At 47.1% G+C, this 26,578-nt stretch overlaps 1 protein-coding gene across 4 annotated transcripts in view; it reads right to left on the bottom strand.

The window, feature by feature from the left end:
* Positions 1-26,578, bottom strand: part of LOC141259518 (cytochrome P450 3A9-like) — a 155,053-nt gene that overhangs the window by 115,368 nt on the left and 13,107 nt on the right. For 3 of the 4 annotated variants that reach the window (XM_073675645.1, XM_073675646.1, XM_073675647.1), the window contains exons 2-4: positions 20,509-20,721; positions 12,917-13,010; positions 12,090-12,142 (exon numbers count right to left, since the gene is read on the bottom strand). In XM_073675645.1, the coding sequence (XP_073531746.1) occupies positions 12,090-12,142; positions 12,917-13,010; positions 20,509-20,579 (218 nt within the window). In that variant the 5' untranslated portion in view covers positions 20,580-20,721. The remainder of the gene's footprint in view (positions 1-12,089; positions 12,143-12,916; positions 13,011-20,508; positions 20,722-26,578) is intronic. The other variant, XM_073675648.1, reaches the window with a different exon arrangement.

Below are 26,578 nucleotides of genomic sequence, written 5' to 3'. Positions count from 1 at the left end.
CACTCAAATAACATCTATCAAGACTGCCACACACTGAGTCTGACCCCCTGGGCACGGACCGGGTCCCCGCCACTCGGAGACTACAACCCTCATCTGATCCGGTTCCGGGTAAGCCCCCGTGCGCGAGACGCTACGCGACACAGCAGGCCCAGGGGCGCGTCAACTTTGGCGTAGTCGGCAGGATCTCGTGCCCGCAACCACCGAGTACTGCGTGCCTGAAAAAGAGACTTTTCAAACTTACCAGTGGTGAAGATTCCCGCCATCTGTGAAGATTCCCGCCATCCGTGGAGTTTTCCCGCCATCCGGCGCCATCTTCTGCCTTCTTCCCGCCATCCGAGGAGTTTTCCCGCCATCCGGCGCCATCTTCTGCCTTCTTCCCGCCATCCGAGGAGTTTTCCCGCCATCCGGCGCCATCTTGGAGACGCCGCGCGGGAAGAAGAGGGGCGTGGACTCCGAAAGCGCGCGAGAACTGAAGCCCCGCCTCACGTCCGGACGTTGCGTAAGGTCCTGGAAGGAGCCCAGCAGACGCCGACGTCACAGGAGCGCGACGCCAGGTCCTCTACCCCGACGATTGACTGCGGAGCCGCGGCCTACGGAAGAGGATCTCCGGAAGGTAGGCCACGGTCCACTAGGGGGGAGGAGGACACCAGGAACGGACAGCAAGATGGCGGACCGGCAGCAGACTAAGCTGCCCAGCATCGGCAGTGCCCCAGTCGTCGCCGGCCCCGACCAGCGCCGGGAGAAGACGCGTGACGCAGGAGCGGTCGCGGGAGCAGGTAAGAGGAGTCTCCCTGTCCCGGACGCTGCCAGCGTCAGCCTGCTCCCGGGCCCCCTGGTGGAGCCGCCGATTCCGGGCGCTGCAGACACCGACCTGCTCCAGCCCCCGCAACAAGCCCTGCGGCCAAGCCCTCCAGCCCTGGGCACTACCACCACCAGCCCGCGCCCAGGCCCAAAGTTGCACCCTCTGACCCCGGGCGTCATCAACGGCGACCCTCTCCACGCCTGGTCGCAAGGCCTGAACTCCCCAGGTGCAAAAGGACTGTACGCCCTCCACGTTAACCAAGGAGGAGCTGCAGTACTACCAATACGAGGAAAGCCAAGAGGACCCGGACGGGTCTGAAGCCTACACACAAGAAGGAGCAGGAGGACGCCGTCGTTGAGTACGGTAGAGAAGAGACTGTATATAGTTGCCCGTAGGGGTACCAAAAAAACTGTTGCTGCTTAAAATATGTTCCCCGTTGGGACAAAAGAGTGAACTGTTCCCGTGTGTCCCCTATCCTTAACCAGGCTGAGGACTGTGAGCAGCCAATCCTTATCCCCACTGGCCGAGGACTGAGAGCGGCCATATCTTGTAAATATTATGTGTTTCCAGTTATTTATAGGAGTCCTTGGTGGATTTACCGGGAATCCTTTGTACAGTTAGTGGAGCGTAACCCAGGATGGACTAAAAGACTGTTAAGGACTCGGGGTAGGACAGACCCCTACCTGGTTACGTCTCCCTGTTTTGGTGAAATGGACACCTTGCTTTCTTCAAAGACTGCACCCGGTTACGGACATGCCGTGACCAGCTTTATGCGTTTCCTTATTGTAATGTTATTGTTTATACTTTGTTATGTTACAAAAATATGTTTAGTCCCGGAGTACTAAATTTCACTAGGGGGGAATGTGACACCCCAGGGGTCTGGTTGCCACAGTGATAGAGATGTTATGTCTGAGAGCAGGTGGGAGGTCCTTTGGTCAGGGATCCTGTGCATGCCACACCTCCTGCCCAGTCTTGGGAGGGGAAGAACTTCCCCTATATAAACCCGGGGCTGAAGCAGGGTTAGGAGTTGTAGCGCTGGCGTCCCTGCCCTCTGCTAGGCAGGGACGCTGCTCCCCTCACCGCTCTGCTCCGTGCCCGGCGTCCTCTCCCCGCTCTGCTGTCAGCGCGCGCTCCTTCCCGGCGTCCTCCTCCCGCTCTGCTCTCAGCGCGCGCTCCTTCCCGGCCCCTGTGCTTAGGGCGCGCGCGCGCGCGCTCCCCTCCTCTTAAAGGGGCCGCGCGCGCCGTCCTAAGGAGTCCCCGGCCAATGGCCGGAGGACTTCATCATATATAAGGCACCTCCTCCAAAATGGAGGTGCCCGAGCAATGTTGTTTGCACCTGTGTCTCACCTGTGCTTCAGCCCTCAGGTCCCGTTGCCAGTTACCTGCCAGTTTCCTGCTAGTTACCTGCCAGTTACCTGCCTGATTCCTGCCTGAATACTTGTTACTTGTCTGCCAGTCTGAGGTCCGACGGTCTGCCTTACTACTCCTGTCAGTCTGTCTAAAGGACCAGCCTGCCCGCTCACCTGGGAGCGCATATCAGCTACCTGCCTGCTTGCCTGAGGTCCGACGGTCTGCCTTACTACTCCGGTCAGTCTGTCTATGGACCAGCTTGCCCGCTCACCTGGGAGCGCTTCTCCGTTATCTGCCTGCTTGCCAGCCCGGAGGCTCCGTTGTCACGTGCTGTGACCACCAGCTATCTCAGAGACTCTTGCCCGCTCACCTGGGAGCGCATCTCCGTTACCTGCCTGCTTGCCAGCCCGGAGGTCCCGTAGTCACGTGCGGTGACCACCAGCTATTCCAGAGACTCTTGCCCGCTCACCTGGGAGCGCTTCTCCGTTACCTACCTGCCTGCCAGCCCGGAGGTTCCGCCGTCACGTGCCGTGACCACCTGCTATTCCAGAGACTCTCGCTTGCTCACCTGGGAGCACACATCTTCCATCTGCCTGCTAGCCTACCCGGAGGCTCTGCCATCACAGGTCGTACCTACCCCTTACCCAGAGACTGCCCTGATCACTTGCCGTAACTCCCTGTCCGTTCACCCAGAGACTGCCACCCGCTCCCTTACAAGGGCCGCCCCCTTGTATAGTAGCTCAGAGGTTCCGCCTCCCGGACCCGTTACAGTTTGCTCGGGCCATGGAACCCGGTGGCACCCAAGCTCCCTCGCTCACGGACCTGTGTCATGAACTGTCCCGTCAAAGGTCCCAACAGGAGTCCATCCTGGGTCACCTGCGGAATGTCAATACTCGCCTGGACACTCTGACTGCACCACCTGCAGCCACTGCCAGTACCATGACTCGCAACCCGGCAGCTCCGCTACCCACTAATACCATGGTAACCTTTCCCGGTCCCCGGCTGTCTGCACCTCCTCGCTTCGGAGGCGACTCCGTCCAGGCTCGGGGCTTCATAAATCAGTGCACCCTGCACTTTGAACTTTTGTCCCATCAGTTTAATTCCGACCGGGCCAAAATTGCCTTTATCATGTCCCATCTCACCGGGGAGGCCCTGGCCTGGCTAAATCCTCTATGGGAGAGAGGAGACCCCCTGGTGTCCAACTTGCCTGCTTTTCTCTCGGCTTTCCGGAAAGTCTTCGACGAACCCGGACGGAAGACCTCATCCGCATCCTCTCTGCTACGCCTCCGTCAGGAGGGTCTCACCGTGGGCCAATATGCCATACGGTTCCGCACCCTTGCCTCGGAGCTGGCCTGGGATAACGACGCTCTGGTATCCGTCTTCTGGGAGGGTCTGTCCGGTCGTATTAAAGATGAACTTGCTGGTCGGGACATTCCTACCTCTCTCGATGATCTAATAACCCTTGCCACCCGGATTGACCTACGGTTCCAGGAGCGTGCCAAAGAGGTCACCCGTGAGAGAAGGATTCCACGTTTAGCTCCTACTTTCCAGAAACCCGTCATTCCCTCCATCTCTCCCCAGGTACACTCTCCTGAGCCTATGCAGGTCGACCAGACCAAGATGGTCAAAACCCGTCAGGACTCACGCCGTGCCGAGGGGAGCTGCTTCTACTGTGGCAGTAAGGAGCACCGGATCCGTGCCTGCCCGGAGAGGTCGGGAAACGCCTGTGTCTAGGTTCGCTCAGAGAGGTCCACCTAGACAAGAATAAATCCTCTCCATCCCTGCTGTTGTCAGTTTCGATCATCTACGGGGAGAACCGTTATTTCGAACTAGCCCAACTTGACTCTGGAGCAGCCGGGAACCTTATTTCACAGTCCCTGGTTGAGAAATACCGCATCCCCATCAAACCTCTGGCTGTACCCTTGTCTGTCGCTGCCGTGGATGGGGGCTCTTACCTCGCCCCATTCAACTCATCACCGAATCCATTACCCTGCAGGTGGGAATGCTGCATTCTGAAAGTATCTCCTTTCATGTTCTGCCTGGACTTTCTCACGCCCTCTTGCTAGGTCTGCCCTGGCTCCAGAGACATGCACCCGTGCTAGACTGGCAAACCGGAGAGGTCCTTCGCTGGGGACAAGACTGTCATAAAACCTGCCTGGTTCCCGTCCATCCCGTCCGTCCCTCTCCTACCCCAGCTAATCTACCTGGACTTCCGATTCCTTATTGGTCTTATGCAGATGTCTTTAATAAAAAGGAGGCAGAGACATTACCACCACATAGACCATACGACTGTCCCATCGATCTGCTACCCGGTACTACTCCTCCCCGTGGGCGTATCTATCCTTTATCCGCTGCTGAGACCCGGTCAATGTCCGAATATATTGAGGAGAATCTGGCCAGAGGATTCATCCGGAAATCTACCTCCCCGGCGGGAGCAGGCTTCTTTTTCGTCAAAAAGAAGGACGGCTCTCTCCGTCCCTGTATAGACTATAGAGGCCTAAACCTGATCACGGTGAAGAATAAGTACCCCCTTCCGCTCATTCCAGAATTATTTGATCGCCTGAGGGGGGCTAGGATCTTCACCAAACTGGACCTTCGTGGGGCGTACAACCTGGTTCGTATTCGTCAGGGGGATGAATGGAAGACGGCATTCAACACCCGGGACGGCCACTATGAATACCTGGTAATGCCCTTTGGTCTCTGTAACGCTCCTGCCGTCTTTCAAGAGTTGGTCAATGACATCTTCCGGGACCTTCTCTACTCCTGCGTAGTGGTGTACCTGGACGACATCTTGGTCTTCTCTCCGGATCTCCAGACTCACCGGAGGGACGTTCGTCAGGTCCTGCTCAGGCTAAGGCAGAACCATCTCTACGCTAAATTTGAGAAGTGCCTCTTTGAGCAGACCTCGCTTCCGTTTCTGGGCTACATTATCTCTCAGACCGGCCTACAAATGGATCCTGAGAAACTGTCTGCCATCGAGAAATGGCCCCGACCGGAGGGGTTGAAGGCCATTCAGCGATTCCTGGGCTTCGCCAACTACTACCGCCTCTTCATACCACACTTCTCTTCCCGGACGGCCCCAATTTCTGCGCTCACCCGTAAAGGTACTAATCCCAAAGAGTGGCCACCCGAAGCAGAGGAGGCCTTTCTTTCCCTTAAACAGGCCTTCTCTTCCGCCCCGGTGCTGCATCGCCCAGATGGCAACAAGCAGTTCTTCCTGGAAGTTGACGCCTCCTCCTCTGGAGCCGGAGCGGTACTTACTCAAAAATCATCTTCCGGGAGGATGGTAACTTGTGGCTTCTTCTCTAAACTCTTCTCCTCCTCTGAGCGCAACTATTCCATAGGAGACCGAGAGTTATTGGCCATCAAACTGGCATTGGAGGAGTGGCGTTACCTGCTCGAGGGGGCTCTTCACCCGGTAATAATTTACACTGACCACAAGAACTTGGCTTACCTCCAGCATGCCCAGAGACTTAACCCGCGCCAAGCCCGGTGGTCCTTGTTTTTTGCTCGTTTTGATTTTGTCCTTCATTTTCGCCCGGCTGACAAAAACGTCAAGGCGGACGCCTTGTCTCGGTCCTTTCTGGTGTCTGATCTCGAGGAGGATCCGAGACATATCATCGATCCCGCCAGAGTAATGCAGGTGGCTCCCGTGAGTCTAAATCGTCTTCCTCCTGGTAAGACGTTCGTACCAGTACCTGATCGGGAGAAGATCCTACACTGGGGTCATTCGTCTAAACTAGCTGGCCACGCCAGTCAGAAAAAGACCCTCCAGCTTATTACCCGGCACTACTGGTGGCCTAACCTGCACAAGGATGTAATAGACTTTGTTTCTGCCTGTGTGTCCTGCGCCCGCAACAAAGTTCCGAGACACCTGCCGGCCGGCCGCCTCCTACCTCTGCCAGTACCTGCTGCCCCCTGGCAGCATATAGCGATGGACTTCATTACTGATCTACCCGTCTCTGCCGGTTGTACGGTCATTTGGGTGGTCGCTGACCGCTTCTCCAAGATGGCTCACTTCATTCCACTGCCAGGTCTTCCGTCTGCACCCGAGCTGGCTAAAGACTTTATCCGCCACATCTTCCGTCTTCATGGCCTGCCCCGTCACATCGTGTCGGATCGTGGGGTACAGTTCACTTCCCGTTTCTGGAGAGCCACTTGTAAATTGCTGGACGTCACCCTGGACTTCTCCTCCGCTTACCACCCACAGTCTAATGGTCAAGTGGAGCGGATCAATCAGAACCTGACCAGTTACCTTCGGCACTTCGTTAATGCCCACCATTCTGACTGGGTGGATCTCCTGCCATGGGCCGAATTCTCGTACAACAATCACGAGAGCGAGTCTTCCTCCAAATCCCCGTTTTCTGTAGTCTACGGTCAGCATCCTCGGATCCCGTTTCCCGTCTCCACCTCGGCGGACAATCCGGCTGCGGAATCTCTTGTTAACAAATTTTCCTCCATATGGGAGAGTACCCGGTCCGCACTCCTTCTGTCATCCGAGCGTATGAAAAGACACGCTGACAAAAAACGTCTGGACCCTCCTCAATTCCGCCCTGGGGATAAAGTCTGGCTCTCGTCCAAATATGTCCGGCTCAAGATCCCTTCCTATAAGTTAGGGCCTCGGTTCATCGGCCCACTGGAGGTCATCAGTCAGATCAACCCGGTGGCCTATAAATTGAAACTCCCGGCCAACTTACGGATCCCTAACTCCTTCCATGTGTCTCTCCTCAAACCTGTGGTGCTTAACTCTTTTTCCAAGTCTACAGGTACGCCTCCTGCTCCGGTTTCTGCTGAGGACGAGTTTGAGGTAGAGAACATTCTTGCCACCAAAAGGGTAAGAGGAAAGACCTTTTTTCTGGTAGATTGGAAGGGGTTTGGTCCTGAGGAGAGAACGTGGGAGCCCCAGGAGAACATCCATGCCCCTCTCATCCTAGCTAAATTTCTGTCTGGCCTAAAAAAGGGGGGGCCTAAAGGGGGGGGTACTGTAGCGCTGGCGTCCCTGCCCTCTGCTAGGCAGGGACGCTGCTCCCCTCACCGCTCTGCTCCGTGCCCGGCGTCCTCTCCCCGCTCTGCTGTCAGCGCGCGCTCCTTCCCGGCGTCCTCCTCCCGCTCTGCTCTCAGCGCGCGCTCCTTCCCGGCCCCTGTGCTTAGGGCGCGCGCGCGCGCGCTCCCCTCCTCTTAAAGGGGCCGCGCGCGCCGTCCTAAGGAGTCCCCGGCCAATGGCCGGAGGACTTCATCATATATAAGGCACCTCCTCCAAAATGGAGGTGCCCGAGCAATGTTGTTTGCACCTGTGTCTCACCTGTGCTTCAGCCCTCAGGTCCCGTTGCCAGTTACCTGCCAGTTTCCTGCCAGTTTCCTGCTAGTTACCTGCCAGTTACCTGCCTGATTCCTGCCTGAATACTTGTTACCTGTCTGCCAGTCTGAGGTCCGACGGTCTGCCTTACTACTCCTGTCAGTCTGTCTAAAGGACCAGCCTGCCCGCTCACCTGGGAGCGCATATCAGCTACCTGCCTGCTTGCCTGAGGTCCGACGGTCTGCCTTACTACTCCGGTCAGTCTGTCTATGGACCAGCTTGCCCGCTCACCTGGGAGCGCTTCTCCGTTATCTGCCTGCTTGCCAGCCCGGAGGCTCCGTTGTCACGTGCTGTGACCACCAGCTATCTCAGAGACTCTTGCCCGCTCACCTGGGAGCGCATCTCCGTTACCTGCCTGCTTGCCAGCCCGGAGGTCCCGTTGTCACGTGCGGTGACCACCAGCTATTCCAGAGACTCTTGCCCGCTCACCTGGGAGCGCTTCTCCGTTACCTACCTGCCTGCCAGCCCGGAGGTTCCGCCGTCACGTGCCGTGACCACCTGCTATTCCAGAGACTCTCGCTTGCTCACCTGGGAGCACACATCTTCCATCTGCCTGCTAGCCTACCCGGAGGCTCTGCCATCACAGGTCGTACCTACCCCTTACCCAGAGACTGCCCTGATCACTTGCCGTAACTCCCTGTCCGTTCACCCAGAGACTGCCACCCGCTCCCTTACAAGGGCCGCCCCCTTGTATAGTAGCTCAGAGGTTCCGCCTCCCGGACCCGTTACAGGAGTCAAGGAGAGTAGAGACAAGAGACAGTCATAGGAAGAAACAGCTGGAGCTCAGTGGGAGCAATACTACTACGAGTCAGGGGCTGGCAGCTGCAGAGCTCGCCCTGACTGAGAAGCTTTCTTACCGGACCCGGCGTCCGAGGCTGTGGGGACTAACTCTTACCCAGCAGCAGAAGCCGACCGGCAGGGGATTTCAGGTCCTCAGGCCCAGAAACCCGAAGGCACGGTCACACGTGTGGGACCAGCACCGCCATCGTGGAGCGGAAGCCAATAGAAGGCCCCGAGTCACCGGCCATACGGGTGAGCACCACACGGTACACTCAGGGACGTGGGCTACTTATATCCGCTTCTAGCAAGGTAGCCAGAAGAGTACAGTCAGTTTGGGAGGCCTACAACTCCGCCTGGCCAGGGGAGATCCCATCTGACCAGGCCCCGTTCGCTAGCAAGTACTCCGGGAGGGTCTATCGTTGTTACCAGTAAAGACCCTGAATTACACCGCACCGTCTCTGAGTGGTTCCTGCTACCCCCATCTTCCACGTCGGCTGCCCTGAGGCCATACCCCTCCCATTGGGGGTTATACTATCACGCTGCACAATTCTACACCGGCCTCAGCGGTCTGCCCTGCAGCGGCAGCTCCATAGCTGCAAATCAACGGGTGGCGTAGTCGACACTCAAATAACATCTATCAAGACTGCCACACACTGAGTCTGACCCCCTGGGCACAGACCGGGTCCCCGCCACTCGGAGACTACAACCCTCATCTGATCCGGTTCCGGGTAAGTCCCCGTGCGCGAGACGCTACGCGACACAGCAGGCCCAGGGGCGCGTCATTGTATTATATTCTGATTATAATATGCATTAGTGCATACTTTTTCCATGTGTATGTTTCATACATTCGCCATAGTGTCTTAGGTTTTGGACACATTGCACCCTTTATCCATTGTCTATTTATTCTTAGGCCTCATGCACAGGGCAAAGCCAAGAGTAGAGAGCCTGTACAGAGACATGTGCAGTCCTTACAGTTTGGTACTACAGAGCCATAGACACTACAGCCCCGATTCAGCAAAGCAGTTACACCAGAAAACTGGTGTAAAACACTTTGAAAAGTCACAAAAACTTTACATTTGGCGTTTTCACAACGTATTTTGGTAGCTTTGCCAAAATAGGTGGAGCTGGGGAGGGGCCGGGGTGGATGGGGCATTGCTACACCTGCCTGTCAAATTCACGAAAAGTAGCGGTGTCTCTTATGCCAGAAATGTTATTCCAGTGAGAAGAAGCCAAATTCATTAAGTGGTGTACGCCACTTATTGAATATGGTGCATCTTATTTCTGCTCTTCCCTTATTAAACTAAATGCCAATCTTAGTGAATTGAGGCTGTCCTTCTACATGGTGCCTCTCTATGGCACTGGATTAGGTCTCATTAAGATGTCCATTTTTTCTCATACATGAAAGAAATGAACAGATTTTCCACAGACTCTTGGATCAATTTTTCAGGAGTGTTAGGTCAGCGTGTCATTTTTTTACCATCAGTCATTTTCTCGTATGCCAAAAAAGATAAATAAATTGCAAAGCTTCTCCTATCCTTTATAATGACATCCATGTGATTTTCATAGAACCACAGACTTAGGCCATGGCCACACTATCAGTATTTTGTCAGTATTTTTTCTCAGGAGTGGAAGCCAAAACCAGTAGTGGGTGATAAATGCAGAATTGGTGACTTGTTTCTATTATACCTTTTCCTCTGATTGTTCCTCACCTGGTTTTGGCTCCCACTCCTGAGAAAAAATACTGACCGAATACTGAAAGTGGGGCCGTGGCCTTAAATGGGTGATTTGATCTATGATTCATGAATCAAAAATGGACATTTCTATGTATTTTTTTTGTGGACACTTGGTCTGCAAAAAAAAAAACTAGACAGCAACAAGTGCATCATAGACTATAATGGGTATACCTGAAAAATGGACATCTGAATGAGGCCTTATGGAGATATTTTCCCTACAGGTATGTGCACGTTATGTTCACACAGGTACACTCAGGAACCCACCTGAAAAAGCTCTAAAGTAACGAAAAAAAAAATGAACATATGCAGAAAGATCTGCTGTGCATGTGTTCAGTCTTTTTGAGCTTCTCTTAACATATTTAAGCTTCCAAAGCTGCGGCTAAGAGAAGTGAACTGATCATCCTTCTGGTGGCCTTAACTTTAAAGCTGCTCACTATTTATAAGTACAGTTAAAAAGAAAAAGACAGCGGCTCTGCTATAGCAAAAAGCATCAGAAAAGACCGCAAAAAAGACTCTTCAGGATAATCACCGGCATTTTTCTGAAGCGTCTTACACTTTCAGTTTGTACGCCAGTATCTAAAAGACGGTGTGTGCACATACTCTAATAGCAATACCTCCATGACTTGCCATTAAAACAGTAAAGTAGGCTCTAATAGACTGCTAATGGTATTAAATTATGGCTCAATACAACTAAAAGGTTGAATAAAACCTCAATAATAGGTCTCATTCAGACGTCAGTGATTTTTTATCGTACGAAAAAAAAAACGGTCCGTGTTTCATCAGGGTTACTAATCAAGAGTTTCATCTGAGTTTGGTCCGTGTTACAGTTTTTACCATCAGAGAGTCATCAGTTTTCCTCAGATGAAAAAATGAACTGATGGAGATGTCTCAAGCTTCTCATAGCAAACCGTCCATGAAAAATAGACTGCACACAAATGGCATCCAAGTGCTGTGCGACTTTTTTTATGGACCCGTGAAATTGCATTAGCGTGTTTCATCTAAGACACTGTGACAGAGTCACTGGTATAATATATGAGGGGAGGTATGTGTCACGCAGGTTGCTAGCCTGTGTGAACTAAAGCCAATAACTTTCTGCCAGCATATTATATGCTGGGGGTTAACTCTTTTAAAGGGTGTGGTTTTATGGGAATGACATAGAGATGGGAGGGAAGTCATTCCCCTACCTCCTCTCAGGTCGTGGCTGAGCAGGGTTAAATGCTCAGTCAGCTTTGTTTCTCTGGAGTGTGTGGTCTGGAGAGTGAAGTCTCCAGGCTGTGTTTGGGCAGAGAGCAACACCGGAGGACTGGTGTTGCTAAAGACTTCACTGTGCTACCTGTAGCGGGCAGAGCCTTGCTTAATATTGAATACTTATACCTTATCTTTTCGTTTCTCCAGTTAACCCCCGAGAGGGTCTGTTTATTTTTATGGGACACTGCTGGAGTTTATGCCACTGAATAAACCAGCAGGAAGTTAACCCAAACCGTGTGTCTTGTGTCTGCCGCAGGAGAGCCAAGCAAGTCGCTTTACCACAACACGTAAGGCTGTCTATACACATTAGATGTCTGTTGGCCGAACAATGCTTTGGTCGATCATTCGGCCAACAGCCATCTCCGCTGACTCTCATACACAGTAGCATTCGTTCAGCTGGGCGCTCTTGAATTCTCTATGAGAAAGCCGCCAAATGACACACCGACCAGCGGCTTATCTCAGGGAGAAAAATACAATCGGCAATCCAAAATCAGACAACTGGCGCCCCTATACTTGTTAGACCGTCGGCCGAGTCTGTCGATATCTGCAGGTTCAGCTGACATTAGTCTGTGTATGTGAGCCTTTAGTCTCTGTGCTTTTGTGCAGAACCACTCGATCTGCAAAAAATACACAAAAAGTGTGAACAGCTCCATAGACTATATTAGGGACGAGTTTTTTATTGGTTTAAAACATGGATCGAACTTGAAAGAAAAAAATGGACGTCTGAATGAGCCCTTACTATGTGTTTGAGCCTTGAACCCTTATATAGACAGCCAAAAATTATCAAAAGAAAATATTTACTTTGTGCATTTAAACTTACCCCCACAATTTTCCATATTTCTTGAAGCATTCCATATCAAATTGGGCTACACCCTAAAAAATAAATCACTTGCCTGTTACATTAGATAAAAAAAACACACAAAAACATCATGTTATCAAGACCTAAGGGTATGGGCACACGTAAAGTGTTTGCAGAAAGGATTTGGCAGGAAAAACGCTGCATAAAATAGATGTGTTTTGCCTTGTTTTTGAGACATTTTTGTTGCAGACTTTTCCCACGCATTAGTATGGGTTAAATCTGCAGCAAAAACGCTGAAAGAATTGACATGCTGCAGGTTTAAATCTGCTGCAAGTCCGCAAGGAATAAATAAGCAACGTGTGCATGAGCCTTCAGGATCTAATTCATTTTGCTGGCATCAATAAGCTCTTCAGATTTTGTGACAAATCTGTGCAGGAAAAAAGTGTCAAAACCGCAACGCGCGCAAACAGCTCAAGGGCCTGTGCACACGTTGCAGATTTGTCACGTTTTTTTGTGTTTTTTTTTCCAAAGAACTGAATTCTTGCAGCATTTTTGGTGCAGATTACAGGCTACATTCCCAAAATTAGCTTTTGTTGAGTTTTTAATGTTGCAGATTTTCTGCACCATTTCTGCATCCATTTCTTCATCCCCCAATTCAGTGGGGACCAAAAACACATGTAAAAACGCATGAAAAATTTAGCAAAAATGCAGCAAAAATCCACCTATTTTACAGTTTTTCCTGCCAAGAGGTGCAGAAATGGTGCAGAAATTCCTGCACCAAATTCTTAAAGTGTGCACATACCCTTAAACAGCATTTTCTATATTCCACAATAATATAATCTCCTTACTTTTCTGTAACTCAAAAATGTTCCAATAAATGGTAGTGGACTTGGTCCAGGAATTCCCAATTTCTTGAATATGCCATAAGGATATATTCCATAACTGAAGAGAAAAACAGAACATTGGAATGTATAGATACATTTGTATTCAATGCAAGAAAATTGGTTGACATTTCATTAACATATTTATTTTTTGTTTTTCTTATTTACTTTGTCTCATGCTTAAGAGTGTATTACAGCTCCTATGAGTGGTAGTACTCCTATGGAGCCCTACTGCAACTCTACATGCCTCTAATTTCATATGGAGGCATTTGTAGGTTTTTCTAAACAAAAAAAATGACATCCCTCATTTGATGTCATATTAGATGGTAAATCTCCTCTACAACTAAAGAGCATCACAGTCCAGCATAGCATCTAGGAAGTCTAAGACCCTGTAGTGCATAGCTGCAGCGACTCTATATCCACTGTGCACACCATGGCCGGGACAAGGTATTTTAGGGCCCTAAGCAGATGAGGATTTCGGTGCCCCTCCATCCAATGCCCTCCCTCCTGCAAACATTATTCAAAAGGTTCTTATTAACAAAAATGGAAACACATTTTAAAAACAACTTTAATAAAAAATAAATAATTTAACATTATGATTATAACTAATCATAAATGCATTGAAACACAGGCAGCAAAGGACACAGGAAGTTGCCCAAAGAGTTCAACACTTAAGGCTCCCTCATACTGGCATTTAAATCGGACGAGTGCAATGCGAGAAAATATCGCATTGCACTCTGACCAATGTTAGTAAATGAGTCAGTGCTCATCTACAAATTTTTTCTCAGCTCGGATCAGACTGAGGAAAAAAAATCGCAGCATGCTGCGATTGTCTGAGAGAATTGGATCACACTCGCCAATGCAAGTCAATGGATGAAAGAAAAAAATCACACAGCACACGGACCATGCATGTGCTATCCAATTTTTAAGCATACATCTCAAAGGAAACCTGACATTTCATCAGCCAAGTACAGTAAATTCAGAGCCTGAACCGCTAGAATAGAATAGAATAGATAGTATAGATATATAGATAGCATAGATAGACAGAAATATGTCAGTGAGATATATAATTAGTGGAGTGTTTGTATAGTTTACTGTACAAATATTTATGTAATAAATAAATGAAAAAAATGGCATGGGGTCCCCCTTATTTTTAATAACCAGCTACTGGAACGCAGACAGCTGTGAGCTGGTCTTATTAGTCTGGGAAGGGGCCAATAACCATGGAGCTTCCCAGCCTATTAATATCAGCTCATAGCTGTCTGCTTAGCCTTTACTGGTTATTAAAAAGGGAGACCTGAAAAAAAATTATTAATGACCAGCAAAGGATAAGCAGACAGCTGCTGCTGGTATTTGACCTCGGACCGTTACCTGACTATACCTTTGTCTCTTCCCTCTGTTTATGATGTTACCCTCCTGGCTTTTGACCTTGGACTCCTTGACTATCCTGACTTGCGGCTCTTCCGTGAGAAGTGACTCAGCGTCACATGCGGACTGATATTAATAGGCTAGGAAGGTCCATGGATATTGTCCCCTTCCCAGCCTAATAAAACCTGTCCTCCGCCACCCCAGAAATGGCGCATCCATTAGATGCACCAATTCTGGTGCTCAGCCTCGGCTCTTCCCAATTGGCCTGGTGCATTGGCAATCGGGGTAATGGTTTTGGGGTTGATGCAAGCTGGGTAATGTCCGCTAACATCAAGCCCAGGGGTTAGTAATGGAAAGGCATCTATCAAACACCCCCATTACAAAACCCATTTTCAAAAGAAACAAACACACATCTAATCCCAATGCACTATAGCAATCGGGAAGAAGCCGAGGATAAGTGCCAGAATTGGCGCATCTAATGGATGCGCCATTTCAAGGGCGACTGAGGGCTTAGGTTGTGAAGGGGCCAATAATATCCATGGACCTTCCCAGCCTATTAATATCAGCCTGCAGCTGTCTGCTTAGCCTTTGCTGCTTATTAAAAATAGGCGGGATCCAACATAATTTTTTTTAGGGTCCCACATTTTTAATAACCAGTAAAGGCTAAGCAGACAGCTGTGAGCTTCTATTAATAGGCTGGGAAGTTCCATGTTTATCGGCCTCTTCCCAGACTAATAAGACCAGCAGCTGTCTGCTTTCCCTTAGCTCGTTATTAAACAAAGGGAGGATCCCACACAATTTTTTAAAATGAATTTTTTAATATTTTAAATAAGGCTAAACACCCTTTGTGCCACATGAAAGGCAAGAAAGGATGCTAATTCATTATATGTAGGGGGCTTGTGACATTAAATATCTACAGGACATCTATCCTATTTATTCTGTCTACCTATATCTGTATATAAGATTGCTTTATTAGTTTGTAAACTAGCTTTAAATTACATATAGAAAAATAGTATATAAAAGCTGATGTTAAAAATGCATTGCATACGAATTGCATATGCATGTCATACGGATGTCATACGGATACTAGTTGATAAAAATCTCATTGTACTCACATGACACTCGTCTTACTTTTTTGAATAAACATCGGACCGATTTTTTATACGCTAGTGTGACTCTAGCCAAACACATATACAGACACAAAAACAAAAATAAAGATATAGCTAGATAGATAATAGAAATATATTAGATAGGATAGATACATATCATGTAGATATATAATTTCCCAAGCCCCCTACATACAATAAACTTGCGCCTTTTAGTGCCTTTAATGTGGACTTTATTCTACAGCTTTTTATACTTGTTTAACCTAATAAAAAAAAACGACCTGAGGTGCTCCCTATTTTTGATGACTAGCCAAAGTAAAGCAGACAGCTGCGGGCTTATATTATCAGGCATGGAAGGTCCTTGATTACTGGTCCCTTCCCAGTCTAAAATTACCAGCCAGCAGCCACCCCAGAAGTGGCGCATCACATTAGATGTGCCAATTCTGACTCTTCGTCTTGTCTCTTCCCAATTGCCCTGGTGCGGTGTCAACCTGGGTAATGGTTTTTAGGGTTGATGTCAGATGTGAATTGTCATCTGGCATCAAGCCCAGGGGTGAATAGTGGAGATGCGTCTATCAGGCACCCCCATTATTAATCCAGTAAGTATAAAGATGAAAAAATACACACAAAAATAGTTTATTTGAAAAAAAAAAAAACTACTCCCCCACACTTCACCTGGTTCATCAATTTATAAAAAAAACAAAACATACAGGTCCGACGTAGTCCAGGAAATCTGACATAGTCCACAAATGGAAACCTTAAAGACATAAAAAGACAGAAATAAAGAAATAAAAACAAGAGAAAGTCAGTCTTCCACCAATTTATAAAGAAAGCTAGTTCCCAGCTCCGATGTAGTTCACCAGTTCCACAATGTTCCTCGATTACCTAGGTCAAAGGCTATGAACACTCAGAACGAGGCTCCAGAGGCTTTGAACAGCAGCCTTTTCCGGCTCACACGAGACTCGGTGACTGATGAGCGGTGACGTCAGGAATCCGCACAGAAGACTTCAGCGTACCCGCAAAGAGTAATTGACATGCTGCGTCTTGGAAAAACGCACTGTAGATGAGTTTACACAGCGTAAAAAAGAAGCCCCTTGGGCATCAGATTTCTATTAATCTCATCATCTTTGCTTGTACAGTAAAATGCAGTTTTGGATGCAGCAAAAATGCGCTGCTTCCAGAACGCTAGTAACACTGATCGTGGGTAGGCACCCTTAGGGTGCTTTCACATTGTGTCTAGGGACACGTTCGCTTGTTCCATCGGGGTATACGTCGGAAGCCCCTGCAGAATGGGATCCAGACGTATGCGCCGCCGGAGCTATAGACTGTAATGATGCAGACAGAGCAAACGTGAGCTCTGTTGTGGATCATTTTTGGGAGTGTTCAGTCACCTACAGGAGGCAGACATGAAATTGCAACATGAAGGTTGAAAAACTATTTTTTATTGTTGTATTACTTTGAACCACTAATTCAAAAATCCATAACTTTGCTACATTTCCATTTATTTCTGAAGATATTGTAAGGTCTATGAAAAAAATGAAGAGGTGACAATAATGGTGAGCAGCACTGTATGTGGAATTTTTTGGTCGCTATATGTTGGTAATATGTGGTCTGGTCACAGTGTGGCGGTATTTCTCTATTGTACAGTATGTGGTATTATTCTGTCACTATGTGGTGGTAATATGTAGTCCAGTCATGGTTTGGCGGTATTTCTCCCTTGTATGTGGAATTATTTGGTCGCTATATGCTGGTAACATCTGGTCTGGTCATGGTGTGGCGGCATTTCTCCCTTGTATGTGGAATTATTTGGTCGCTATATGCTGGTAACATCTGGTCTGGTCACGGTGTGGTGGTATTTCTCCCTTGTACAGTATGTGGTATTATTCGATCACTATGTGGAGGTAATATGTGGTCTTATCACGGTGTGGCAGTAGTTCTCCCTTGTAAGTGGAATTACTTGGTCGCTTTATGCTGGTAATATGCGGTTTGGTCACAGTGTGGCAGTATTTCTCCCATGTATGTGGTACTATTGGTCTTGGTATAGTGGATTGTGTTGTGTATGGCGATCAATTGTTCTCTCTGATATTAATTAGGAGAAGATTCTTTATTTTCATAAGAGATTAAATATTTGGAAGAAGATGCACTTACAGGGGTTCTCTGGTGAAAACAAGTAATCACCTCTCCACGGGATAAGTGATAACTCATTGATTAGTGGGGGTCTGACTGCTGGGACCCGCACCGATTGGCAGAATGTGGAGCTTTTATCCCCATTAGTATGGAGCGACATGTTTGATTTGACCACTGATCCATTCATTCTCTCAGTGGCTGTGAGTGATGCGCTTGTTTTTTTCTGGAAGCCACAAAGAGAATGAATGGCGCTGCGGTCAGACAGACATCCCACTTGTCGCTGCATCTTAAAATGGGGATAAAGGTGTCTTGTTAGGGATTAAACTTCCCAATTCTTCCGATCCATGCTATTTCCAATGGTCGGACCCAAACAATCATTAAGTTATCACCTATCCTGTGGAACCCATGGATAGGTGTGTTTTAACCAAAGAACCTGTTTAATGCAAACTACCATAATCGTACATCCCAGTTATAGTGTGTGCACAGTAGATGTGCAGGAGCCGCCTGTGTTTTACAGTCGATGCTTCACTATAACAGGGATAACGGCTAATGGGTATTTGTATATAGCTGTAGGGTGGGCCCCTAGGATCAATTCCTCCTGTGGGCTCCAGACACCCCAGTCCGACACTGGATATAAATATGGCATAAGCAGTGGCGTACCGCCAATGGCGGCAGACCACGCCACTGCTATGGGGCCCGTGGCCGGAGGGGGCCCGTGAGCGCCCCAAGCAGCGTGGGAACGAGGAGGATAGGTGAGTAGGAAGTTGCGGCGGCAGAGGAGCGGGTTGCGCAGTGGAGGAGCGGAGCACATGCAGTAGCCGGCTGCTGCAACCACCAGGTGTCCCCGCTGCTAAAGGGACATGAATATTCCCTCTTCTCCACTCCCATGGGCGTGGAGAAGACGGAATATTCATTCTCTTTAGTAGCGGGCACGGAGGAGCGTTGAGCCGCGGCTCCTGCTTTCAGTGCAGAGGAGTGAATGTGTAGGCAGCCGCTCACCTCGGCTTCTGAGAGCGCGCGCTGCTCAGATGCCGACATGAGCTGCAGCAGACAGGACGCAGCGCTGGAGGAGAGGTGAGGAAGGAAGGTGAGTATAAGTGTTTATTGTTTTATGTGTGCAGTGATTGGGGGGTTGAGGAGGCCACACATACCAGGAATGGGGGATTGAGGACGCCACACATACCAGGGATTAGAGGATTGAGGAGGCCACACATACCAGGAATGGGGGATTGAGGAGGCCACACATACCAGGAATGGGGGATTGAGGAGGCCACACATACCAGGAATGGGGGATTGAGGAGGCCACACATACCAGGAATGGGGTATTGAGGAGGCCACACATACCAGGAATGGGGTATTGAGGAGGCCACACATACCAGGAATGGGGGATTGAGGAGGCCACACATACCAGGAATGGGGGATTGAGGAGGCCACACATACCAGGAATGGGGGATTGAGGAGGCCACACATACCAGGAATGGGGGATTGAGGAGGCCACACATACCAGGAATGGGGGATTGAGGAGGCCACACATACCAGGATTGGGGGATTGTGGGGGCCACACATACCAGGGATTGTGGGGGCCACACATACCAGGAATTGTGAGATTGAGGGGGCCACACATACCAGGATGGGGAAATTTACTAGTACCTGTGCATTTCCCACCCTAGGCTTATACTCAAGTCAATAGGTTTTCCCATTTTTATGTGGTAAAATTAGGGGCCTCGGCTTATATTCGGGTCGGCTTATTTAAAATATACGGTATTTTAAAATCAGTGACTACGTGGTGCCCATAATATTGCAGGACTATGGCGTGCATTATACTATATGGGGGCTGCATTTTACCCTATGGGGTGTGTAATATGCTGTATTGAGGACTATGGGGAGTGCATTATATTCTACGGAGGACCATGGGAAGTTCATTATACTATATGGAGGATTATGGGGGGCGCATTATACTATATGGAGGTTTATGGGGGGCGCATTATACTATATGGAGGTTTATGGGGGGAGCATTATACTATATGGAGGATTATGGGGGGAGCATTATACTATATGGAAGATTATTGGTGGTGCATTATACTATATGGAAGGCTATGTGGGGCCATTATAATATTTTGAGGGCTATGTGGGGGGCCATTATACTGTATGAAAGCAATTATACAGTGTGAATGTTTGTGTGGGGTCATTATACTGTTTGGAGGGCTGTGTGGGGGCCATTATACTGTTTGGAGGGCTGTGTGGGGCCATGAGAGTGTATGGAGGGCTCTGTGGGGTTCACAGTTGGGGTATTATACTGTGCTAGGGTCACCATACTTTGCCGTGGGAGTTGAAGTGGGGTACAATAGGGTCATTATACTGTGCATGTGGAGGAATGCACCATAGGGGTATTATACTGTTTGGGGGGCACTTTTGTTGGCATCATACTTTATGGAGGCAATGAAGGAGGAATCTACGACTTCAGAAGGAGGTAAATTACTATGTAAAGGCTGGAAAGTTATGAGATCTGCTCTTCTGTGACACTGACAAATATTTATTTTTTTGTAGGGGGGGGGGGCAATTAGAGATTCTGCTATGGGGCCCCATGACTTCTATGTACGCCCCTGGGCATAAGGGACAGTGAAATAGTAGTTTAGCTGATAGTTATCTATCCCGATTCCACGGTTTCTACAGAGCAGAACTTAGACATTTGCCTCTGTATCTTCAGGAGAAACAAAGTGATCGCTTTGGTTATATCCATTCTGTTGGATCTTTACTTTTTCAGACTGTCAGACTGCAGCCAGTCCGTATAGATATTTGATAGATCTATAGAAAGATATCTTATATCGTCAGGTCTAAATATCAAAGAACAGGGAAGATAAGTTAATGGATAGATTATAGCAGAAAATTGTATTAAACATTTTGCAGTAATAGTAAAGGTAAATGTACAATAGACAATCAGGTGTATTTTTTACTCACAGTATAAACAACAGTAACAGGATAGCCAGCAGTATCCAGGTGCCAGGGGAGAGACTTGGCATAAAGCTCATGATTCTTCCTGATTTGTTACTTCCAGGCCCAGTACTTCTCACTACAATATGTAGCTTCAGTTTACTCCTCTTTGTTGCTTTTCTTCTTCTTCCGTCTCTTGGAGAACAGTCACATGATTTGAAGGACTGGCCAGATATGTCACTGATATGGGATTGCAGAGGAGGGGAATGAGTAATATATTCACTATAGGCTGCAGAGAACAGAATACAATATACTCTGCACAGATGTTATTTTTTTCCAGAATGAAAATAAACTAGAAAATAATGAAAGGGGTTCCCTGGGATTCTTTATTCCCCTGGAGAATAGATTTGTCACGCACTATGTTAGAATAACGTCTGTCTCAAACTGAGCCAGATCTGATGCACATGTTTTGTTTCGCATTTATTAAAGGCATTTTATTTTTTGCGCATCACTCGACACATATAAAATGTCTACACAATCGGGTATGTGGACAAGTGAGTTTGTAAATTACACCAAATTTACTAAAGGGGTACTCCAGTTAAATGGTTTAAAAAGTGGTTGCAAAGTAAGCCAAGTAATATTTGGCGTAAATGTACAGTACAGACCAAAAGTTTGGACACGCCTTCTCATTTAAAGATTTTTCTGTATTTTCATGACTATGAAAATTGTACATTCACACTGAAGGCATCAAAACTATGAATTAACACATGTGGAATTATATACTTAACAAAAAAGTGTGAAACAACTGAAAATATGTCTTATATTCTAGGTTCTTCAAAGTAGCCACCTTTTGCTTTGATGACAGCTTTGCACACTCTTGGCATTCTCTTGATGAGCTTAAAGAGGTAGTCACTGGAAATGGTCTTCCAACAATCTTGAAGGAGTTCCCAGAGATGCTTAGCACTTGTTAGCCCTTTTGCCTTCACTCTGCGGTCCAGCTCACCCCAAACCATCTTGATTGGGTTCAGGTCTGGTGACTGTGGAGGCCAGGTCATCTGCCATAGCACCCCATTACTCTCATTCTTGGTCAAATAGCCATAACACAGCCTGGAGGTGTGTTTGGGGTCATTGTGCTGTTGAAAAAGAAATGATGGTCCAACTAAACGCAAACCGGATGGAATAGCATGCCGCTGCAAGATGCTGTGGTAGCCATGCTGGTTCAGTATGCCTTCAATTTTGAATAAATCCCCAACAGTGTCACCCGCAAAGCACCCCCCACACCATCACACCTCCTCCTCCATGCTTCACGGTGGGAACCAGGCATGTAGAGTCCATCCGTTGTTCACTTTTTCTGCGTCACACAAAGACACGGTGGTTGGAACCAAAGATCTCAAATTTGGACTCATCAGACCAAAGCACGGATTTCTACTGGTCTAATGTCCATTCCTTGTGTTATTTAGCCCAAACAAGTCTCTTCTGCTTGTTGCCTGTCCTTAGCAGTGGTTTCATAGCAGCTATTTTACCATTAAGGCCTGCTGCACAAAGTCTCCTCTTAACAGTTGTTGAAGAGATGTGTCTGCTGCTAGAACTCTGTGTGGCATTGACCTGGTCTCTAATCTGAGCTGCTGTTAACCTACGATTTCTGAGGCTGGTGACTCGGATAAACTTATCCTCAGAAGCAGAGGTGACTCTTGGTCTTCCTTTCCTGGGGCGATCCTCATGTGAGCCAGTTTCTTTGTAGCGCTTGATTATTTTTGCAACTGCACTTGGGGACACTTTCAAAGTTTGCCAAATTTTTCGGACTGACTGACCTTCATTTCTTAAAGTAATGATGGCCACTCGTTTTTCTCTACTTAGCTGCTTTTTTCTAGCCCTAATACAAATTCTAACAGTCTATTCAGTAGGACTATCAGCTGTGTATCCACCTGACTTCTGCACAACCCAACTGATGGACCTAACCCCATTTATAAGGCAAGAAATCCCACTTATTAAACCTGATGTCCAGCAGGAGAGAGGGAAAAGAAAGCAGAGAGCGCACCAATCTAAATGTAGGTGTTAGTTGCACTCACCTTTATTAGGCCTTGGTCACTTGCTTATAGGTCCCTTTTGAACCACAGAACATCCAGTAGTGATCTTCCTTTTTAAGCGGTATGCTGCAGATCCCTGGTGGCTATTGTTTAACTCGGGCAGAGTTATGATAGGAAAAATATCCGAAAAAGATTTCCTCCAGGCTATTTGCGCTCCCGAATAACTTGTAAGTACCAGCTATAGTATTATCCTATATGGATCTTTATTATTTCTCCAAAAACATATACATACAATGCGTTTCGACAAATAAAATGTCTTCCTCAGGTATTTTGTTATAAGTGCTACTTAGTCCTGACCAGCTTCTATAAGAATCATAGAATGGTAGAGTTGGAAGGGACCTCCTGGGTCATCTGGTCCAACCCCCTGCTCAAAGCAGGATTCACTAGATCATCTCAGACAGATGTCTGTCCAGCCTCTGTTTGAAGACGTCCATTGAAGGGGAACTCACCACCTCTCGTGGCAGCCTGTTCCACTCATTAATCACCCTAACTGTCAAAAAGTTTTTTCTAATATCTAATCTGTGTCTCCTCCCATTTAGTTTCATCCCATTGCTTCTAGTCTTTCCTTGTGCAAATGAGAATAAAGATGATCCTTCTACAATGTGACAGCCCTTGACATATTTGTAGACAGCTATTAAGTCTCCTCTCAGTCTTCTTTTTTGCAAGCTAAACATTCCCAAATCCTGCAACCGTTCCTCATAGGACATGGTTTGCAGACCAGTCACCATTCTGGTCGCTCTTCTCTGAACTTGCTCCAGTTTGTCTATGTCTTTTTTAAAATGTGGTGCCCAAAACTGTACACAGTATTCCAGATGAGGTCTGACCAAAGAGGAGTAAAGACCGATAATGACTTCACGTGATCTAGACTGTATGCTTCTGTTAATACATCCCAGAATTGTATTTGCCTTTTTTGCTGCTGCATCACCCTGTTGACTCATGTTCAGTCTATGATCTATTAGTATACCTAAGTCTTTTTCACATGTACTGTTGCTTAGCTCTATTCCTCCCATTCTGTATATGCTTTTTTCATTTTTATTGCCCAGATGTAGTACTTTGCATTTTTCCCTGTTAAAAACCATTCTGTTGGTTGCTGCCCACTGCTCCAGTTTATTTAGGTCTTTTTGAATCCTCTCTCTCTCTTCTCTAGTATTAGCTATCCCTCCTAGCTTTGTGTCATCAGCAAATTTAATCAGCTTACCCTCAATTCCTTCATCTAAATCATTGATAAAGATGTTGAACAATACAGGTCCCAGGACAGAGCCCTGTGGTACCCCACTTGAGACATTCATCCAGCTGGATGTGAAGCCATTTACAACCACCCTTTGAGTCCGATCACTAAGCCAGTTATGAATCCACCTAACAGTTGCCTGGTCCATTGCATACTTGGTCATTTTTTCAATAAGGATGGTGTGAGATACTTTGTCAAATGCTTTGCTGAAGTCAAGATATACTATATCTACAGCATTTCCCTGATCCACCCAGTCAGTGATTCTGTCATAGAAGGAAATTAAGTTAGTCTGACATGACTTGTTAGTTACAAACCCATGCTGACTCTGGTTAATCACTTCATTCTTATCCATGTACTTACATACATGTTGTTTAATAATTTGTTCAAAGATCTTTCCTGGTATAGAAGTCAGACTCACCGGCCTATAGTTCCCTGGGTCCACCTTCTTCCCCTTTTTGAAGATAGGAACAACATTTGCTCTTCTCCAGTCTTCTGGGACTTCTCCTGTTCTCCAAGAATTTTCAAAGATTATGGAGAGTGGTTCTAAAATTTCTTCTACGATCTCCTTCAGTACTCTGGGGTGTAATTCATCTGGACCTGGAGACTTGAACTCATTTATGTTAGCTAAATATTCCCTCACAATCTTTCGGTTTACAGATAACTTGGATTCCTCTATTCCTTTAAAAGGACAGTGAAGATCAGTTGATGTTACATTTTCTTTCTGAGAGAAAACAGATGCAAAATAGGAATTAAAAAGTTCGGCCTTCTCAACATCCTCTCTTACCATTTCTCCATTTTCATCCTGTAAAAATCCTATAGCATCTTTGACTTTTCTTTTACTTTTGACATACCCCCAAAATCCTTTTTTATTGCTTTTGACATCTCTTGCAAGCCTTAATTCATTGTCAGCTTTAGCTAACCTGATACGTGCCCTGCAGGATCTGCAGACTGCATTATAATCTTCTTTAGATATGCCTCCTTCTTTCCATTTAATAAACATTTCTTTCTTTCTTTTTAGCATGTGTTTAAGTTCTGTGTTCATCCATCCTGGTTTCCTTAAATGCTTCCCATTCTTCCTACTTTTCGGGATTGTTAACGATTGTGCTTTGAGAATCTCATTTTTAAAAATTTCCCATCCTTCCTGGACATTTTTGTCCTTAAGGACATCCAGCCATTGGATCCCTCCTATTCTCTTTCTGAGTCTCTTAAAATCTGCCTTTCTAAAATCTAACCTTGAAGTTTGAGTCTTCACATGTCTTCCTCCTCTAGTTATCCAAAATTCTATAATAGCATGATCGCTGTCTCCTAGGGTCCCAGCCACCTTTACCTCCTCAACCATTTCCTCCCTGTTTATAAGGATTAGATCCAAAGTAGCAGATCCCCTTGTTTTCTCCCCTACCTTTTGGAAGATAAAGTTGTCAGCAAGAGAGGATAAGAATTTGCTTGACCTGTTAGTTTTACTTGAGAGAGATTCCCGACAAATGTCTGGATAGTTGAAATCTCCCATGACCACTACGTCATATTTTTTGGAGAACTTGGTCATTTGATACATAAAGAGTTCATCCATATCTTCAGCTTGCCCAGGTGGCCTGTAGTAAATGCCTACAATGGTGTCCTTTCCGTTGTTCTCTCCTTGTATTCTTACCCAAACAGTTTCCACAGAACTCCCAGTCTCTGAAGCTTCAATCTCTGTGCAGATATACGCTTTTCTAACATACAATGCAACACCTCCTCCTCGTTTATCAAGTCTGTTTCTTGCAAATAAGTTGTATCCTTTTAGCCTTTTATTCCAATCATGTGTATCGTCCCACCAAGTTTCAGTGATTCCAATGACATCATATTCCTTTTCCTGCATTAGTAGTTCCAATTCTCCTTGTTTGTTGCCCATGCTTTGTGCATTTGTATAAAAACATTTTAGTTTGTGATTGGTTTCTCTTCCTCCCATATTTTTATTATTTAAATTGTTTTGTCTTTGTTCTTCTTTTCCACTTCCAGTAGCAGAGATCTCAATAGTATTTGTCAGCTGTATGGCTTTTTCTGGCCTTTTGCTTCCCTTCCCACATTGTTCTAGTTTAAAGCTCTTCTGATGAGTGTAGCAAGGCGACTTCCAAATACATGTTTTCCAGTCTTCGTAAGGTGCACCCCATCTCTAGCAAGTAGTCCATCGTATAGGTAATTCATTCCGTGATCCAGAAATCCAAATCCTTGTTGACGGCACCATCGACGTAGCCAGTTGTTCACCTGTAGAATCTTATTCCACCTCATTGTTCCATGGCCATCCACTGGGAGGATGGATGAGAAGACCACCTGCGCTCCCAATTCTTTCACTTTCTTGCCTAAGTCTTCAAAGTCACTGCAGATGGTTTCCAGGTCCTTTCTTGCGGTGTCATTTGTCCCCACATGTATTAGCAGGAATGGGTAGTGATCTGTAGGTCTGAAGAGTCTAGATATCCTGTCAGACACATCTTTAATTTTTGCTCCTGGAAGACAGCACATTTCTCTTGAGGTTATGTCTGGTCTGCAGATAGCGGCCTCTGTTCCTCTTAACAGGGAATCCCCCATAACCACCACTCTCCGTTTTTTCTTCACAACATTCTTCTTTCTCCATCCAGGAGGATTCTGAGGGCTTACAAGGTTATTCATTGCTGGCAAAGTCTTATTTTGCTGTATTTCTTCATGGTTCTCCTGCGTGAGAGCCTGGTACTGGTTCCTGAGCAGTATGGGTGCTGACTGCCTCTCGATCCTCCTGCTTCTGTGGGTCACATGCTTCCATTCCTCTGTT

The sequence above is a fragment of the Phyllobates terribilis genome, unplaced genomic scaffold (genome assembly GCF_046119375.1).
Source record: "Phyllobates terribilis strain yellow unplaced genomic scaffold, ASM4611937v1 Scaffold_3__8_contigs__length_932513732, whole genome shotgun sequence".
Lineage (NCBI taxonomy): Eukaryota > Metazoa > Chordata > Amphibia > Anura > Dendrobatidae > Phyllobates > Phyllobates terribilis.
The sequence above is the reverse complement of the archived record's forward strand: the minus strand, read 5'-3'. Positions and strand labels throughout refer to the sequence as shown.